The sequence below is a fragment of the Pseudorasbora parva genome, chromosome 2 (assembly GCF_024679245.1).
Source record: "Pseudorasbora parva isolate DD20220531a chromosome 2, ASM2467924v1, whole genome shotgun sequence".
Taxonomy (NCBI): domain Eukaryota; kingdom Metazoa; phylum Chordata; class Actinopteri; order Cypriniformes; family Gobionidae; genus Pseudorasbora; species Pseudorasbora parva.
In genome coordinates, this window is record NC_090173.1 from 30,269,611 (window position 1) to 30,290,424 (window position 20,814).

Genomic DNA, 20,814 nt, shown 5'->3' on the forward strand with positions numbered 1-20,814 from the left:
AGTTAATACAATGAACATTTTTTGAGATTTTTTACAACCTTTATTAAAATATTATTAAAAGATTTTGTAAGCATATTGTGTAATTGTGTGTTTTATTTCTGTTGACGCAGTGAAACATGCCGAATAGTTTTCGTGATTTATCATTTTTTTTTATGTGGTTCAGATACAATAATATTTTGAGTTTCTATTTATGAAACAAATTTCCTTCATTGTATCAACTCAAATTTTAAATTTCAATAAACTAAAAATTTTAAGGCAACCAGGTTACTTAAAAAAAAAAAACATTATTTCTTATTATATGTTATGTATTTCTTATTATATGTTAAAAGTGCATAGTGCACCTTAAATACAAACACAACATAACATTAGGGTTAAGAATCCACCATTGAAAAAACGTGTCTAAGATTGTTTATCCCTGCTTGTCAGGTACATTAGCCTACATAGAGCTTTTAGTTTAAGTTACTCTTTCTCTTTGAAGATGACAACACTGTCACTAATTCATTCATGGGATCAGCAAATCCATCCATTCATAATTGTGCTCTCTCTCTCTCTCTCTCTCTCTCTCTCTCTCTCTCTCTCTCTCTCTCTCTCTCTCTCTCTCTCTCTCTCTCTCTCTCTCTCTTCTCTCTCTCTCTCTCTGTCTGTCCCTGTATTCTGGCCTCTTTAGCAGTTTCCTCTTCCTGACCATCTGCTACATGCAGGGTACTCACCTCATCTCCTCAGTGGCAAAGGGAACTGGTCCGAGCAGTTGCCATAGAAACAAAACACCATCGTCAGCAATAAAGTTATCCCAGAGCAACTTGCACACATATGGATAATGTGAGTGATCGTATCACAGTAAGAGAGGAAAGCCTCAGCTGGATTTAACGCGGTTTCATGGAGTGTGACTCCAGAGAATATTCTCTTCCTTGCTGAGAGGGAAAAGAGGAAACAACATTAGACTTAGACTCAAGAACAAAAAATGCCAATAGAAGACATGATCTGAAAGAGAGAAAAATACATGTATCACTTACTTTGCAACAAAAGATTGCACATCAGACACTGTACTGCATATGCAAACAGGATATATTGTTATTTATGGTTAGCAACATAATTTACACGTTTGTTGTCAGTAAGATATGTGTCTCTTGTGCTCACCAAGGCTTTATATTATGGAATAATAGTGTGAAATATATTACAGTTAATACAATGATTTTCATGAATTCAATCAAATGTGCGTCTTGCCAGATCAGTCGCTTGGAAACCATTTGCATGTGACATATCAGATATAACTTTGCCCCTGTGTATCTTAGAGCATGATGGTTGGTCTCTAAACAGCAGTACAAATACACTACATCAACATTAATAAGGATTAACTTAGGATAAAATATTATAAAGTAGATTATAGAATGACAGTCATACTTATAAATAATTATAAGTCAATAATTATAATAAAGGTTAAAAAAAAAAAAAAAAAAAAAAAAGTATTACTTGTATTTTTTTCTTGTCAGGCCAGTTAGAAAAACTGAGAGTTGTGCAATGATCAGACTATCAACAATACTAGAAACATTGTTTGTGAGCAAAGCAGACATTTTGTGACTTTATGTGTATGTGTTTGTGGTCCTGGTAAACCTCACAAAGATGGTAAGGTTTATTTGCATACCCCCAGTGCAGGGTTGGAATTAAAAATCTTAATGTGTGTTATACAGAAGAAACAAACATTTAAATTGTTCTTTGGCAGGGTGTATGGTTCCATGAAGAACCTTTAATATCTAAAGAACCTTTCCAGTACACAAAAGGTTATTTTGTAGTGCAAAAAGGTTCTTTAGACTATAAAATGGTTAGAAAAAAGGTACTTTAAAGAACCTTTCACAAAACGGTTATTTGGGGAACGAAAAATGGTTCTTAATCTATATCATCTCTGTGAAACCCCATTTTTGGTTGGCACCTTCATTTTTAAAGGGATAGTTCACTTTAAAATTAAATGTCAGTAACCAAACAGTTAACTGGAGCCATTGACTTCCATAGTACTATGGAAGTCAATGGCTCCAGTTAACTGTTTGGTTACTGACATTTTTCAAAATATCTTCCCTTGTGTTCAGCTGAAGACAGAAATTCATACAGCTTGAGGGTGAGTAACGGATGACAGAATTTTCATTTTAAAGTGAACTATCCCTTTAAGGGTGAATATACAAAATCCTTGTGGGGGAATTTTTTGGTTCCCTCGGATATATAAATCTAAATTATTATTATTATTATTATTATTATTATTATTATTATTATTATTATTATTATTATTATTATTATTATTATTATTATTATTTTGTGTAAAAATGCAGAGCGTTTTATGTGGGGTTGTGTTTAGGGGTTAGGGTACATAATATACAGTTTGTACAGTATTAAAAAAACATTGTCTATATGAAAACATGGAAATCTGTGATGTGGCCAAAGGCACAAAATCATTAATTAATTTCCCCTACTGACTGATACAGATTTGTGTTGATGTTTGCTCTCTCTTTTTCAGGTGTGAGCTGGTGTCTTACGGTTCCCACTGAAGAAAGGAAGCAGGTTTACATTGCAGATGCCGGTAGATAGATTAGGCAGAGGTGTTAATGAGATAACATCTCATCAGGTACCAAAACTACTTTTCACACAAGCCAATGATGCATAATTCTAAAATCACTAGTATAAATGGCAAATGACTCAAATCATTGCCGATACTAAGAAAACTCCAGAAGAGCATGTTAACAGTCAACCATCTTTTTCACATTTGTGCAAAAAAAGTGTCATCAAAATGCAATCTTAATCTTATCTACATTATGTGCTGATAGAAGTGATAAACTTCACTCTCAAACTCAGTTTTAAAGGAGGGAGACAGTACATCTTGTATTCCATGTTTGTTCACAGCAAGCCATGACCATCTGAGATACACCTGCTTGAGTGACCGACACATAATGGCATGCATTTATAGACAGTACTGGACAGTAGTTATATAACAGTGGGTCAGGATACAGCAGCGGAATCCCATTCACTTCTGCATTCTGACCTGTCTGAGGTCATGTTCTGTGTTCTGTCAGGAAGCTTAACTTAATTATTGACAGACAAGGAAGGATATTTGTCAAAAAGGGGGTTTAGTTAACCCAGAGTTACCGCTCAAATCCACCTAAAAAAACAGCGAGTTTCAGAGAGTTTTTGTACATGAGGGGTCACATACACTGTAAAAAAAAAAAAAAAAAAAAAAAAAAAAAAAAAAAAAATATATATATATATATATATATATATATATATATATATATAGATAGATAGATAGATAGATAGATAGATAGATTGTGGGTTTAACATAAAAACTAAGTAACCTGGTTGCCTTAAAATTTTGAGTTTATTGAAATAAAATTTTTGAGTTGATACAATGAAGGAAGTTGGTTAACTTCCTTCATTGTATATCAACTCAAATTTTTAATTTTTGAATCAATATTTGTATTATTGTATCAACTCAAATTGTTAACCAACTTCCTTCAATGTATCAACTATTTTTTTTATTTCAATAAACTCAAAATTTTAAGGCATAATGAATGAAAAGAAACTCAAAATAATTTTTTCTCATAATTTTTTTTTGATAAATCATGAAATTAGCACAATTTGGCATGTTGCACTGCATCATCACAAATAAAACACACACAATTACCCAATATACTTACAAAATATTTGAATAATATTTGAATAAAGGTTGTTGATTCTCAAAAATATTCATTGTATTAACTCAAATGTTTAATTTCAACGAACTCAGAATTTTAATGCAACTAGGTAACTAAAGGATTTTTTTTACAGTATGCAGTTAACTACATACTGTGTGTAACAAAAAAAAAAAAAACTTTAAAAATTGTATTTTATTCTTCTGTCTCGATTTCTGTTACAGTTTAGTTAAACACTAAACTTTTAGTGATTTACACTTTTACACTAAACAGTTTAGTTAAACACTAAACTTGTTCAAACGGTAAGAAAACATGGTGACATTTTTTGTGTCATGTGGCTTGTGGTGTTGGCGTTATTCCTGCAGGTGCATAAAGGTTGAACCAACTCACATTACACACATTGCGCTCTGACCTGGACCTCTGCTGTAGGCCTATATCAAATCTTGAAAATCCATGAACTTGAGCCAGAGCTGACTTCATCAAATTGTATGTGCTCGAAAAGTAAAATATATGACTTTGTCTGAGTGTTGTATAAAACTGCAAATAGATACAAGCTTTGGTGTGTTAGGGAGCGAAAGAGAGAGAAACCACACACTTCCAGCAAGTGGTTCTCAAGCTGGGTTTCCTGTCGCATGCTTTGCCACTCTAGCAGAACTGCAGAAGTTGTGTTTCTTTTCTGCAAACTTACCATACAGATAAGCAGACTTGAGCGCATAAACTGGGCTATTTTTAACACGTAGCCTATTACCAGACACAAACGACATAGGAAAAAACAGCATTTTAATCTACCAACCAACATAGATCAAACAAATGTTTAAAATATGTTAGGCCTATCAAACTAATAGCTTTGGGGATCTTGTAGCCTAGTTACTACATGTTTAAACAAGGTTTTCAAGGTGTTTTTGTTGTGTTAATAGGCTACATCAGGCTACAAGGTTGTCAAAATGTTCCTCTAAAAAGACATTCGCGAAAGGAAGTTGTAATCAAGGCAACAGTTCGTTGAATCGACCCCTTTCATTGAATATTTAAAGGGCGGAGTCAAAAAAAAAAAAAAAAAAAAAAGGTCCCGCTCGTTCTTGTGGGTGGTAACTGAGCATTGCAGTCCTTTGAGACGCGGCCCCGCGGGGTACGCGCATGCAGGTAGCAGCTGAGTAGCCTACAGGGTGATTTATTGTGAGACGCTTCTTCGTTGCCGGACAGTGAAACAGCGAGACAAAGGTAAAGTAATATGGCCTGTCTTGTTTTATACGGGATAATGAAAGTTGCCATAATCAGAAATAGATGTGTGAAGTTGTTTGACACTTGCGACACAGCTGCGTGCGATGTGACATACCGAGATGCTCGTTAACTGTTCGCTTCTGCGGTTATATCAGTCGCCTCATAAAAATCTGTTGATTTAGAGACTTAAATGCGTGACAATTGTTTTTCTAGGCAAATGAGCCGTACAATTAGCATTACATTTTAATGTTGTCCAGGATGAACCAAGACGATATAGGCTTACAACATCACTTGTAAACCTCATGAAAGTGGTTGAGAGATCTTTCTTAGCTATAACCTGGATAGTGTTGCTATTTTTAAGAAGCTATAATATGTTTTTGGTCGCCTTTTCCTCTTACGTTTTCAATGTCCCTCTAACAATTAAAGTAGACTTTCAAATTGCAATACAGTGCAAATTGTTTCGCTTTGTTTTACTTGTACACACAGTTGGCTGTGTTCAGTTGTAAGTTTCAGTGCTCCCCCAAAGAATAAGCTATATTCGCAAACTATAAAAGCACTGAGCCTCTGCACACACTGTTACACAAAGAGATCATCTATCGAGGCAATGAGACTTGAACTAATGTTTATTCATGAAACAACTTCCCTGTCACAGCAGTCAAATCAGCCTTCAGTCTTTAAATGGCTTTTTTGTTTTTCTCTTTCTTTGTCGTAGTGCCTGGATTGATCTGATGTTTGCATAAACTCAGAGGCTTGTATTTCAAGATTAAGGGGATAATCTGGGGATAAACGTAGGATAAAATTAACGCCAAACACAGTGTTTGCATTGGCATTTACGCTTGTTCATATTTTCACATTGTTTTAGCCCGATATTGATAGTCCAGAGGCTTTTTGACCTGAGTATACCATATGAAAGAGAGTACAGATCTGAAAAGGGCGGATAAACAGCTTCAACATCAGTAGGCTACTGACAGAGTTCAGAAATATTTAATCATTTTATTTTACAAATGATGTTATCAGCTAAAGATGAATTTCACAGCTGAGTAAAATCTGTATTTCACAATTTCAAAGAAAGTCTTAGTATTTGGTTTGCTTTAATGACAGTAGCAAACTGAATAAACGTATGACCATGTTCTCCATATGATCCAAATAGTCAGTGATCAGTGTCACAAATCTACTTATTTGAATTAAGACCTAGGGATACTGTAGAATCTTGAATTTGTCAGACTTATTTTACATTATAACATTTTCTTGATTTCCCTGGGTTATAAATTAGACTTTGAATCCCTTATTTTCAGTGTGAACTTTTGAACCCAGTATGTAAAATTTTTGGTTTGAATTTTTGATAAACTTTGTTTAAATTTTTTTTAACCCTAAAATATCTTTATGCAAACAAAGCATCTCATTTGCTGTCACATATTTTGATTTCTCGTACATAGCCAAATTAACCAAGATGAATCCACAAAACCAAAAAGAAAAGCTCTCCTCCTCACAAACTTCCTAATTGTGTATCCTCGATCAAAGAACAGAAAGTGTTTCTGTAACATTTGCAGTTAGGTTTCTAATTATTGTGGACGGCACATTTTGCGCTCCATTTCAATGTGAAATTGTTTCTTTTTGAATATGCGTCATTGATTCCCCCCCCCCCCCCTCTGTCTCTGTCTGCGTTACTGCAGGAGCTCAGTCTAGGCAAAGATAACTGAGCACCGTGGAACCGACAGAGCACATTAACATGACTGACAGATCAGTTCTTACATCTAATCGCTGCTTATCTGAAAAATGGTTTTTCACAAGGCCAGAGGGGAGAGGGAGGGAGGGAGGGACAGACGCCTCCATATCCACGTCTTAGACTGTGGCTCAGTGTAATCAGGTGGTGACAAATTGAAATAGATGACATCGAAAGCTATATCGGAGTAGGACACTGCAAACAAATACAGTAAAAACAGCGTACTACTGTATAAAACATGACAAGATTTAGTTGCTTGCTATCATTATTAGTGGGACAAAATGTTTCCTTTTTCTTTTTAGATCATAGATATTCTAGTGCAAGAGGCATGATTAGATGCACATGAATTTCTTTGAACGAATGCACGGTATTTTATGAAGAGAAAATACATCAGCCTCAATATTTTTGGTGCAATTGCAGGGATAAAACGCCATTGCCAACTAATAACATACAGCCGCAAAAGTGATCATTAGCAGTTTTGTAAGGTAATAACCTCTGTTACATATTATCAGAAATCAAATTGTCCTTGATTTAATTTAATGTAATTCATTTTGTAATAAAAAAGGCTGATGTACATTGTATGAAAATATTTATCAAAAATGACTTCTACAGCATTGTAACACCACAGGGTTAAACTGATCAACACATGCCTGCCTTTATTTACTCTTCTATATCCCTATTCGGATGGGATTAGTTTTACATGGAGAGGTCAGGTAAAGTAATTATTACCAGAGTTCCTCAGACATTAAGGACACCTACTGGGTTGTTGATTTTGCTTGTGAAATGGGTGTGTTTTTTAAAAGCACAGAAGTGAAATAGACTATATTTTAGAGAGAGTGGAAATTGGAACTGAAAAATAAAATGTTGTGGTTGTGCAATGAACTTGGACTAACACCTCAGGGCTAATAGTAATAATAACAAAAAAATGTATGATAAGACCCCTTGAAACATGAGATGAAAGGTAAATGTGTTCATAGAGGTCGGGGGGGGGGGGGGGGGTGTAGATATAGATTTTTATTTATAACACACTTCATTTCGAAGAATCTCAAAGAGCAACAATGGAAAAGGGAAAAATAAAAAATGTTAAAATATAGAATAATACAAACAATCAACACATAAAAGCTTTTCTGAACAGAAAACAGAGCTGATGGTGGACATTGACATGACATACGCTGTTAGACCACTGAGGCAGACCGGCCTCAAAATGTAACTTTTAAAACTTTTTGTAATCTTAACATCCATCAAAGCAGTGTATTGTATATGAGTTGTATATCGTTGGCCTATTTAGATCAAGGACGAGATAACTATAACGATTACAGTTATAAAGAAGAAGATATAGTTAGAAAAATCTTCTAATAGTAAAAGAACATACAGCCGAAAAAGTGATCATTAGCAGTTTTGTAAGTATATAACCTCTGTTTCATATTATAAGAAATCTTAGACAGGTGAAATTTTTTTCTTAATCTAAAACAGCATGAACTGTTGATAGAGGGTTAAAAGTTTGTGTTTACTTCTGCAAAGTTCCTCTTACAGGAGACAAAGTCACTTTTCTTTCCCACTCACGTGTTTTCTGTCTTCTCATGTACGTGTTTTCTCATGTACTGTCCATAGATGGAGGATGGGCAAGGACATACATACTGTTGTGATGAAATCTGCATTTCCTCCTCAGCTGTTTGCAAAGCTCTCTATTCCACTGATCCCAATGCAAATAATCCTAATAACCAGATTACCTTTATTTTCTGTTCACTCTTTCTCTTTCTATTCAGAGGAAAACATAGAAGTCCTTTAAATTTCTTAAGCAATCTGGTTTAAAAGAAGATCAATAAACTTGATTTTCTCAAGTGTTCTTGGAAAACACATTTTCTTAAATATTAAATATTAAATAAACTCCCATGGACACATTACAAATATGAAGGGGAAGTTTTGGGTAACCGTTTTTTACAGTGTCCTTATGTAGTTAAGTAATTATTAAAATAACTTTTACTAAAGTAATAACTGCATAATTACAAGCAACTCTAAACCAAATACTAATCCCAACCCTAACCGTATTTTAGTGAAATGTTTATTGTAAGTACAATGTAGCTAATTATTATTATGCAGTACTTAAATGTTATTACACTGTAACACAGAGACCTTCAAATAAAGTGTAACTGATTTTTTATTATAATAAACAGACTTAAAGAGTTAGTTCACCAAAAAGACATCATGACATAAATGTTGGGTGTCCACTTTATCCACAACCAAAGTTATTTTACAAGTTCAGGTGACCTGGATTATACAGTAGTGCACATGCAAATGGACTATGTGTATGTTTTGTGATATGCCAAAAATAATTTTACTTTGTTGATTCATACCTGCTTCTTCTGTTCTTTAGGTGGAGCTGTGATGGCCTCCTGAAGCCAGTTAAACAGGAGTGTGGCTCTCAACATCCTCAGCTCAAAGTCAGTGTATTATAGTAATTATGGGTTAATGCAATAAATTACTTGCTTTTTTATATTTTCCCCCATTCAAAATTTAAAGACTGATTGGTCAAATCTTAAAATAGAATAAGCATGAGTAGCCTTTTTCTCACCAACTTGCCCCACTTTAATAAAGACCCACTTTTGCATTGCATACATTTGTGATTAGCCAGTTAACCACAACTGCATGCTTTTGCTTAGCAAAACATCTGTAGGTGTTTGACCTCTCTGGTCTCTCACAAGCCTGAGGTTAGCACATTTACTCTTCATTTTCTGGTTCTTTCATCACCCTGGTTTGTCTAACCTGTATTCTATCTCTTTTAAAGTAGCTTATAGACCCTCTCCGTTCAACACAGTTTTGTATCATGGAGGCCAGGGGAAAGTATGACTTCAATGGCACAGCAGAAGACGAGCTCAGCTTCCGGAAAGGAGACATTCTGAAGGTGAAAGATAGAGGACACAAACACATACTAAACGCTCTTACTTTGGTTTCAGAGTTCTGTGGCACTCTACCATGCTTGACTACAACAGTTACTCTATAGCAAGGGTGTCCAAAGTCGGTCCTGGAGGGTGCTGTCCCACAGAGTTTCTCAACACACCTGCTGGAAGTTTCTAGTATGCCTATTAAGACCTTGATTAGCTGGTTCTGGTGTGTTTTATTGTGGTTGGAGCTAAACCCTGCAGGACAGTGGGCCTCCAGGAGCAGGATTGGACACCCCTGCTCTATAGCTAGTGCCAATGCTTTGGGCAAAGTTAATGCGAGTCATGTGATGTCTGTCCACTTTTCTTTTTTTAAATAAATACAATTATGCATTACATAAAATATTATAATATTTAATAAATAATAAAACAAAACTGCTTTGAGTAAAATCATACACAAAAAGTCACAATTATGACATTTAAGTCTCATTTGTAGCTTTTAATGTCATAACTGAATTATTATTATAGTTTAGACTCATCAAAAGTTGATGAAGTTGATAGTTTAGACTTTTTGTCATATTTATGACTAAGAAATTTTAATTTTTAAATCTCATAATTATGATGTAATTTTATCTAATACTTGTACATTTTATCGCATAACTACGATTTACCAAAGCATGATTTTTTTTCGTATGTGAAGTAAATTGGCTCCCATTCATTTTGACAAATATTACTCCAAATAGATCCTGGGATCTCAAGATGACTGGTTCAAGGCAGAGATACACGGTCACGAGGGCTTCGTACCAAAAAACTACGTTGACAGGCAAACGCCAAGGTGAGCTCATCTGATAATCTTTGCAACCACATGCAAATAACCTGTGAGCATGTAGTAGTTAATAGAGAGAAAGAGAGAGAGACAGAAAGAAAGTGAAAGACCCTAATAAGCACACAAGTGTATTTGAATTCCCTCTCCAGCTGGTTCAAAGAAAACGCCAGTCGTAGCTCGGCTGAGGAGATGCTAAAATCCCGAGAGGTGGGTGCTTTCCTGATCCGTGGCAGCCAGAGTTCCCCTGGAGACTTCTCCATCTCAGTCAGGTAACAAAACTGGATTTAATGGATTAATATTTAAATTTTTGCATCAGGACATTTTTTTTACATATTTGTTCACTGCAATCACCATAAAATTACATAAAAAGAATGAGATGGAAAAAATAATAAAGTCACAGTCCTGTTGTCCTATAAATAATATTTGAGAATGAACACCATTACTGTGTGTATGTATACAGTGAGGAAAATATATATAGTATTTGAACACCCTGCTTTTTTGCAAGTTCTCCCACTTGGAAATCATGGAGGGGTCTGAAATTGTCACCGTAGGTGCATGTCCACTGTGAGGGACATAATCTAAATAAAAAAATACAGAAATCACAATATATGATTTTTTTTTACTATTTATTTGTATGTCTTTAAAATGTCCACCCCCACTCCATTTATTATCCTAAATTAGATGCACCTGTTTGAGGTTGTTAGCTGCATAAAGACATCTGTCCACCCCATACAATCAGTAAGAATCCAACTACTAACATTGCCAAGACCAAAGAGCTGTCCAAAGACACTAGAGACAAAATTGTACACCTCCACAAGGCTGGAAAGGGCTAAAGGGAAATTGCCAAGCAGCTTGTTGAAAAAAGGTCCACTGTTGGAGCAATCATTAGAAAATAGAAGAAGCTAAACATGACTGTCAATCTCCCTCGGACTGGGGGTCGATGCAAGATCTCACCTCGTGGGGTCTCAGTGATCCAAAGAAATCAGCCCAGAACTACAGAGGAGGACCTGGTCAATGACCTGAAAAGAGCTGGGACCACCGGTCACTACACTAAGGTCATCGTGGTTTGAAATCATGCATGGCATGGAAGGTTCCCCTGCTTAAACCAGCACATGTCCAGGCCCGTCTTAAGTTTGCCAATGACCATTTGGATGATCCAGAGGAGTCATGGGAGAAATTAATGTGGTCAGATGAGACCAAAATAGAACTTTTTGGTCATAATTCCACTAAACGTGTTTGGAGGAAGAAAAATGATGAGTACCATCCCAAGAACACCATCCCTACTGTGAAGCTGTAAGCATCCCTTTTTACGTTTATCTTGATCGTTATATCTTTGTGAGTACAGTCTATAGAAAAAAAAGAAAAAAAAACGGATTGGTGCTTGCAACACGGAGCTATTACAGTTAATGCCCAGAGCCCCCCCTCAGCTAAAACGGCAGCTTTGGGGGCATAACGTAAAGGGTGTCTTTGTGCCTCTTTATAGACACAAAATGCAATTAAAATGTCTGTCCAACATGACTAAAGTAACCAAAGCTGCCGTTTTAGCTGAGGGGGGCTCTGAGCATTAATTGTAATAACTCCGTGTTGCAAGCACCAATCCGGTTCGTTTTTTTTTTTTCTACAGACTGTACTTACAAAGATATAACGATCAAGATAAACTTAAAAATTTGCCGGAGTTGTCCTTTAAGGAGAGGATGACCGGGGCCATGGTTTGCAAGATTTTGGGGAACAACCTCCTTCCCTCAGTTAGAGCATTGAAGATTGGTCGAGGCTGGGTCTTCCAACATGACAATGACCCGAAGCACACAGCCAGGATAACCAAGTAGTGGCTCTGTAAGAAGCATATCAAGGTTGGCGTGGCCTAGGCAGTCTCCAGACCTAAACCCAATAGAGAATCTTTGGAGGGAGCTCAAACTCTGTGTTTCTCAGCGACAGGCCAGAAACCTGACTCATCTAGAGAAGATCTCTGTGGAGGATTGGGCCAGAATCCCTCCTGCAAACCTGGTGAAAAACTACAGGAAACGTTTGACCTCTGTAATTGCAAACCAATAGCCTGACAAGCCAGACCCACATCAAGATGTTTGGTCTTGAAACTCACCATTGACAGGGCTCAATCCTAGAGGCGGGATAAATGGTTGTCTTTCAAACTCTCTCTGCACACAACTGGATAGAGCTACAACCAACCAGAGCAATGAAGGTGAGGAGGAGCTGATAGATTAAACTTTCGCCGTATCCGGTCAGCAAAACTCTGAACACACCTTCCTTTTTTAAGAATTACTTCAGTGCCGTTATTTGTTCTTTTCTCAGAGAAAAGCTTAACTCCAAGTCTTCCAGAGTCGCGGTCAAAGCTGATTCGAAAGACCGCCGTTCACCAGCTTCTGTGAAGCACGTAAGCGCAACTCGGCCGTCATTATGTTAAGCCCCGCCAACCGACTCTATACACGATGTGATTGGCCTGACCAGAGTTTGATTTTTACAGCTCATTTTACAGCCCACCTCTCAACTTATTTTCCTCACTGTATGTGTATAGATTGTTTTTTTTTTTGTACTTTTGAATTGTTATATTGTATCATGTTATACTGGCTCTTAATCGGGTATTAATAGTTTCTTAATTTATCTGTGTTGACTGTGTGTTGAGTTTGATGGCTGTATTGTCGAAGTTGGTGGCAAATCAGTTTCCCTAATGGGATTAATACAGTTTTCCAATCCAAAACAATCCAATCCAATATTTCAGCTGGCCCATGAAGGTCAACCTTATTAAAGTGCTGTGAATTTGTAATCATTGTAATGTCAGTCTTCTGTCCCCCAAGTTATAAGGCTGAAAGATCCTTATTGACTACAGGCTCACACACCAGAGCCATTTTGGCCCGCACACACTAAATCTGGCCTATGGAAACACTCCCATCAACAATGCATCAATAACATCCATCTTATTACAGCGGTCAGACAGTCCATTTGTTTCAACCATCCTCTCATAAATCACCTATACAGTAGGTCCTAACTGAATGCACTGTGAAAGACTGAGAGAGAGAGAATGAACAAGGGTTCCCTCTAGTGCAGAAAGTAGGTTGTGCAGCTTTTGCTAACCATAGTTGATTAAAAAAAACTGGACATTAATAGATTCTTAGAGCTGGTAATTGAAATTACAGATTATTATTAGGGGGACTGTCCCTTTAACAAGTTGCTTTGGATAAAAACTTCTGCTGAATGACTATATATATTTATTTTTATACATTTTTACAGTATCAGTCTGTCATATGACAAGACTAATACTCAAAGGAGTATAGAAATAAGTGAACATTTATGGTTATTTTTTCTCACATTCACTTACTAATCTCGCTTTGTTTTTTCCCCCTTCTCACAGACACGAGTATGATGTACAGCATTTTAAGGTTATGAAGGATAAATCGGGCCAGTACTACCTGTGGACGGAGAGGTTTACCTCTCTAAACAAGCTTGTGGAGTATTACAAGACCACCTCCATATCCAAACAGAGGGAGATCTTCCTTAGGGATGGAACTGGAGATGATCTAAGAGCACCTCCGCCTGTAAATAAACTCTAGATTTCAATCAGTAAATGTTGCTGTTAGGTTTGCTGTTAATCTTCTAGGTCACTGTTTATGCTCAATCTCATAACCGAACTCCATGAGGTCAAACTCAATCATGATCTCCTTTTACCTTCTTTGAACTAAGCCATCGGCTGATTTCACGCTAGCATTTCAAGAGATATTAATTTCTTATTTTAGATATTTTTAGTTCTCTATATATGCAGATTCTGTCAAACATGTCATATAAACGTGAATGTATCTGTGAGAGTCTACAGACTGTACAGAAGATAAATAATGACCAATAAATGGTCCTCATTTTCAGTTAAAGAGTCAACCAGAAGTTCGGCCTCCCCCAGGTGGTGGTTATGGCGGTCCACAAACCTCATCACAACACCGCAGCACAACAGATCAAACTCACAACCAGAAGGTACAAGCATGTCTTGTGTGTGTGTTTGTGTGTGTGTGGGTGTGGGTGTGGGTGTGGGTGTGTATGTGTGTGTACAGGTCACCCAGAAATGTAGTAGGTTCGTCAGCGCTGTGTGGATATTCGCCTATATATATATATATATATATATATATATATATATATATATATATATATATATATATATATATATATATATATATATATATATATATCACAGAACAGTGTGAGAGTGTTCTTGTTCAGGAAAGTAACCTGTGCATTCGCTTTAGCCGATTGTAATGCATTTAGTTCAATATAACACATGTACTGTAAGTGGTGATGTGTCAATGATTTACCTCAGACATGAGCGAGAGTGAGCTTCAGTGTATTCACTCATCGCGCTCGGACTGCAGAGAATGTGCTCAATGTAAACAGACTTTTCTTCCGACCTGGTCTCTATGGTTAAACAGAAAATATGGTAGCTTATAGGCAATAACTGCACTTTGGTTTAGAATATTAATGATAACCATTTTCTTTCCATAATAATGTTTGCAGCTGCATCCTTTACGTCTATGGCTTATCCCGATTTATCCAACTACGGATCAAACAGAAAATGCGCGCTGCACTAACGCGCGTTAATACATTTAGTGCCGTTAAAATGAATTTGCGTTAACACGTTATTAACGCGTTAACTTTGACAGCCATAATATATATATACAGGTCCTTCTCCAAAAATTAGCATATTGTGATAAAGTTCATTATTTTCCATAATGTAATGATAAAAATTAAACTTTCATATATTTTAGATTCATTGTACACCAACTGAAATATTTCAGGTCTTTTATTGTTTTAATACTGATGATTTTTGCATACAGCTCATGAAAACCCAAAATTCTCAAAAAATTGGAGGTGTACAATCTCAAAAAAAATTGCATATTTCATCCGACCAATAAAAGAAAAGTGTTTTTAATACAAAAAAGGTCAACCTTCAAATAATTATGTTCAGTTATGCACTCAATACTTGGTCGTGAATCCTTTTGCAGAAATTACTGCTTCAATGCGGCGTGGCATGGAGGCGATCAGCCTGTGGCACTGCTGAGGTGTTCTGGAGGCCCAGGATGCGTCGATAGCGGCCTTAAGCTCATCCAGAGTTTTGGGTCTTGCTTCTCTCAGCTTTCTCTTCACAATATCCCACAGATTCTCAATGGGGTTCAGGTCAGGAGAGTTGGCAGGCCAATTGAGCACAGTAATACCATGGTCAGTAAACCATTTACCAGTGGTTTTGGCACTGTGAGCAGGTGCCAGGTCGTGCTGAAAAAACAAATCTTCATCTCCATAAAGCTTTTCAGCAGATGGAAGCATGAAGTGCTCCAAAATCTCCTGATAGCTAGCTGCATTCACCCTGCCCTTTATAAAACACAGTGGACCAATTTGCTTTCATCTGAAAAAAGTACTTTGGACCACTGAGCAACAGTCCAGTGCTGCTTCTCTGTAACCCAAAAGTGGCTTGACCTGGGGAATGCGGCACCTGTAGCCCATTTCCTGCACACGCCTGTGCACGGTGGCTCTGGATGTTTCTACTCCAGACTCAGTCCACTGCTTCCGCAGGTCCCCAAAGGTCTGAATCGGTCCTTCTCCACAATCTTCCTCAGGGTCCGGTCACCGCTTCTCGTTGTGCAGCGTTCTTTGCCACATTTTTTCCTTCCCACAGACTTCCCACTGAGGTGCCTTGATACAGCACTCTGGGAACAGCCTATTCGTTCAGAAATTTCTTTCTGTGTCTTACCCTCTCGCTTGAGGGTGTCAATGATGGCCTTCTGGACAGCAGTCAGGTCGGCAGCCTTACCCATGATTGCGGTTATGAGTAATGAACCAGGCTGGGAGTTTTTAAAAGCCTCAGGAATCTTTTGCAGGTGTTTAGAGTTAATTAGTTGATTCAGATGATTAGGTTAATAGCTCGTTTAGAGAACCTTTTCATGATATGCTAATCTTTTGAGACAGGAATTTTGGGTTTTCATGAGCTGTATGCTAAAATCATCAGTATAAAAACAATAAAAGACCAGAAATATTTCAGTTGGTGTACAATGAATCTAAAATATATGAAAGTTAAATTTTTATCATTACATTATGGAAAATAATGAACTTTATCACAATATGCTAATTTTTGAGAAGGACCTGTATATATGTATAATAGAATTTTATATTTATTTATTTTTTAATTAAAAAAGCACCTAATATGGATGGGATACCTTTCGCGCTTTGGCCTGTCAATTCAGAAGACAAACCAATGGGCCGCTGTCGCTGCATGGTGGGACAGTCAATGGCAAAAAATAAAATAAAAAAATAACAATGTTTCGGCCCACCTACAAAAATGCCCTGTGCCAGATTACCAGTCCAGCCCTGGCCTTTGCTCAGTACTTTGTTGAAGTACCTTTGGCACTAGTTACAGCCTCAAGTCTTTTTGAGTATGATGCTACAAGCTTGGCACACCTTATTTTGGGCAGTTTCTTCCATTTTTTTCTTTGCAGGTCTTTGTAGGACCTCTCAAGCTCCATCAGGATGGATGGGGAGCGTCAGTGAAAATTTTCAGAACTCTCCAGAGATGTTAAATCAGGTTCAAGTCTGGGCTTTGGCTGGGCCACTCAGTGACACTCTCAGAGTTGTCCTGAAGCCACGCCTTTGTTATCTTGGCTGTGTGCTTAGGGTCGTTGACCTGTTAGAAGATTAACTGTTGCCACAGTCTGATTGTCCAGAGCGCTCTGGAGCACGTTTTCATCAAGGAAGTCTCTGTACATTTCTGCATTTATCTTTCCCTTGATCCTGGCTAGTCTCTCAGTTTCTGTTGCTGAAAAAACATTCCCACAGCATGATGCTGCCACCACCATGCTTCACTGTAGGGAGGGTATTATCCAGGTGATGAGCCGGGCCTGGTTTCCTCCAGACATGTACTTACCATTTAGGCATTTAGGTGTCTTTTGGCAAACTCCAGGTGGGCTGTGATGTGCTGATTGGCCACTCTAGCATACAGGCCTCATTGGTGAAGTGCTGCAGAGATGGTTGTTCTTTTGGAAAGTTCTTCTCTCTTGACAGAGAAACACTGGATCTCTGTCAGAGTGACCATCGGGTTCTTTGTCACCTCCCTGACTAAGGCCCTTCTTACTCGATCGCTCAGTTCGGCCAGGCGGCCAGCTCTAGGAAGAGTCCTGGTCCAAACTTCTGGATGATGGGGGCCACTGTGCTCTTACTGCTGCAGAAATGTTATTGGATGGCAAATTACTTTTTTATTTTTATTTTTTATTTTTAATAAGTTTGCTAAGATTTCAAACAAACTTCTTTCATGTTGTCATTATGGGGTATTGTTTGTAGAATTTTGAGGAAAATAATTAATTTCATGTGGAAAATGTGGAATACTTTCCTAATGCAATGTATGTAAATTGTAAAAAAATCCATATTTGTTTAGCAAGAAAGAGAAACTGGCTAATAATAAAACTGTGCTCTTTTCACAGAGTAAGAGAGGAAGTGTTGAGGAGAAAGCTAACACTGTGGGTCACCAAGGGAGGAACAGTCCAACCCCTCGACGAACCTCTGACACTTTGCCTGCCCCGGTATGATGCCAGGAATTATCACCTACTGTCAAGGATTAAAAAACATTTTTGTGTTAACTTTTTTTTTTCAAGGGTGTAATTTGTATTGTGTGTGTGTGTGTGTGCGTGTGTGTGTGTGTGTGTGTGTGTGTGTGTGTGTGTGTGTGTGTGTGTGTGTGTGTGTGTGTGTGTGTGTGTGTGTGTGTGTGTGTGTGTGTGTATGTGTGTGTGTGTGTGTGTGTGTGTGTGTCAGAGGTCAACCATACAGGTGAGAGCAATATATGACTTCACTGCAGAGGAAGATGACGAGTTGGGCTTCAATGCTGGTGACATCATTGAAGTACTGGACCGTTCTGATCCGTCATGGTGGAAAGGTCGATTGCGTGGCAGAACTGGTCTTTTCCCTACCAATTACACAGATCAGATCTGATGTCTTCAGACTTCCTGGAGGTGTGGAATCACCATACTAAATACATTGTACTTTCACCAAGTGCCTGCCTATAATGCACAGACTGGTTGATTATTTTCAAATTACTTTTATAAAGCTGATTGCAAAACATTTGAAGAGAAGTGAGAAAGACATTACTCATGAAGGTCTTTGTTGCTTCTCTTTTTTTTTTTAAATACAAAACCATATGTATTTTTTTATTTTTTATGTTGCAAATAAGGTACGAAGAAATTGTCAGATTATCCTAATGACTAGACGTTCTCCCTTGTATGAATTACTGAATCATACAGTACATACTGTAGCCCATTCAATGACAGTTTTATTGCCTTCAGGTCCAGTTAATGTTTATATTTTAAGATTTTCAGTAGGACACACTAACACAAGAGAAGGTGTTACAGTACCAAGCAAAGCTTTCATGTTACTGTACCAATTTTTGTACTAAAAATCCTAATGTTGCTTGTCAAAATGGGTATATGGCACATGCAGAATAGGTATCATTGTTTTACTATGCAGGATGGAAAATATAGAATAAAGGATTTTAATAAATTTTACCTTTCTGCTTTCAGATAGTCAAGTGTTATTTTTTTTAAAAGGATCATTCTATCACCATTATGACCAAACCTGTATGTCTTTCTTTCTCTTTTCGTGCATGGTGTCAATAAGTAAAGTTATACAGGTAAATAACGTACTCGGTTACTTTCGTAACCTCGGTTCCCTGAGAGAGAGGAACGAGTATTACGTATGGGAAAAACTCCTTTTCTCGAGAATGTGAAGCAAAACTTTTAATAAAGGTATCTATGTAAAGCGCAGTGAGCTGCACGGCCATAGCCCAGCGCGAGGAGCGCTCTGATTGGCCGGGCTGCGGCAACTGCAGGAACCTATGGTGAGGCGGCTGAGAGGAACGAACCAATGGGGGGCGTTCCAGAAGCCCGCCGAAAAAGGTGCTTATATTTGCATACAGGAGGCTATATAAGACCCTAATTCGCCATAGGTGTCAGGTTTTAAGATCGACTGAAGCGATACCTGAGAAGCATAAACACGGCACGGAACGTAATACTCGTTCCTCTCTCTCAGGGAACCGAGGTTACGAAAGTAACCGAGTACGTTCCCTTTCGAGAGAGGTTCCTCGTATTACGTATGGGAACACAATGTAAAGCGCCGTGTGTGCTGACTGACCCAGTATACCCAAAGCACATGTTATAAACCCCCGAGACACCGACAGAGGCGGCTTATAAGGGGAATGAAGAACCGGAAGAGTCGGTTCGTTTGAACAGCTGATCGGACATAGTCGGATCTTATGATGAATGAATAGTGCTTAAGGACTAATGTGTACAGGCCAAAATGTAAGGCAATCTGTTTGCCAGGGTCAAGATAGAGCCTAGATGGAGAGAAGCCCTGCTTGTAGAGCTGGAACCTCCAACTTGTAGAATCTGATAAAAGTGGACGGAGAGGCCCAGCCTGCCGCCGCACAGATATCTTCCAAAGAAATGTCACACGACCAAGCCCAAGATGAGGCCATGCCTCTAGAGGAGTGGGCTTAAATGCCTGTAGGACAGGTTAGGTCCTGGACCTATATGCTAGTGGGACTGCATCCACTATCCAGTGTGAGAGACTGTTTCATGACAGCACAAACTTTAGTGCGGCCACCGAAGCAATGAAGAGCTGATCCGACTGCCTGAAGGGGGCGGAGCGCTCTAGATACAATCTCAATGCTCTGACTGGGCAGAATAGGTTTGCGTCTTATTCTCTCTGAGACGCGGGTTAAGCAGTGCAAAGACCTGCATACTGAAGGGGTTGATAGCACTTTCAGCATAAAACCATGCCTCGGTTTGAGCACAACCTTGAAGTTGCTGGACCCAAACTCAAGACAGGAAGGGCTCACGGAGAGTGCAGGTAAGCCACCCACTCGGTTAACCGAGGCCACAGCCAGCAGAAAAACGGTTTTGAGTGATATGTGCTTCAAGCTCGTGTTCTGAAGTGGTTAGGAGGGGGAACCCTTCACGGCCTCCAAAACCATGGCGAGGTCCCAAATAGGGACCGAGGTAGGGGCAAGGCGGGCTGAATCTCCTGGCCCCTTTAAGAAAACACACAATAAGATCACTTTTCCCTAGTGAATGTGCCGCGATCGGAGCGTGGCTAGCTGCTATGGCGGAGACACACACCCCGAGTATGGAGGGGGGACGACCCGCATCCATTAGCTCTTGGAGAAAGCGAGCGGTTCCGCCAGTTCGCATGAGTGTGCGTCGATGTTTCGCGTAGCACATTGGTTAGAAAACCACTGACCACTTCAAAGCAGAGCTGCCAGATAGCAGGGGCTCTAGCTTCCGAAATAGTGTTCATAACTTGTCAGAGAGGTTCCCGGATACCGTTGATGGGCCATACGTGGAGGGCCCACAGCTCGGGATTGGGATGCCAGACCTTCCCTTTCATTGGCAGAATAGGCATGGGGCTGTGTCTGACAGCTGAAACAGTATGGAGAACCATGTACAGTTCTTCCAAAGTGGGGCTATT

At 38.4% G+C, this 20,814-nt stretch overlaps 1 protein-coding gene across 2 annotated transcripts; it reads left to right on the forward strand.

Moving 5' to 3' along the window:
* The first annotated feature begins 4,745 nt into the window (after positions 1-4,745).
* On the forward strand, positions 4,746-18,868 carry grap2a (GRB2 related adaptor protein 2a). Of its 2 annotated transcripts, none has more exons than XM_067415105.1 (9): positions 4,746-4,889; positions 8,987-9,053; positions 9,398-9,514; positions 10,235-10,326; positions 10,467-10,586; positions 13,682-13,865; positions 14,188-14,292; positions 17,778-17,876; positions 18,109-18,868. In XM_067415105.1, the coding sequence occupies exons 3-9, from the start codon at positions 9,437-9,439 to the stop codon at positions 18,283-18,285; spliced, it is 855 nt and encodes a 284-aa protein (XP_067271206.1). In that variant the 5' UTR covers positions 4,746-4,889; positions 8,987-9,053; positions 9,398-9,436; the 3' UTR covers positions 18,286-18,868. The 2 variants fall into 2 exon arrangements, with proteins under 2 accessions (XP_067271206.1, XP_067271198.1); XM_067415097.1 differs by having other exon boundaries at positions 9,401-9,514.
* Positions 18,869-20,814: the final 1,946 nt, after the last annotated feature.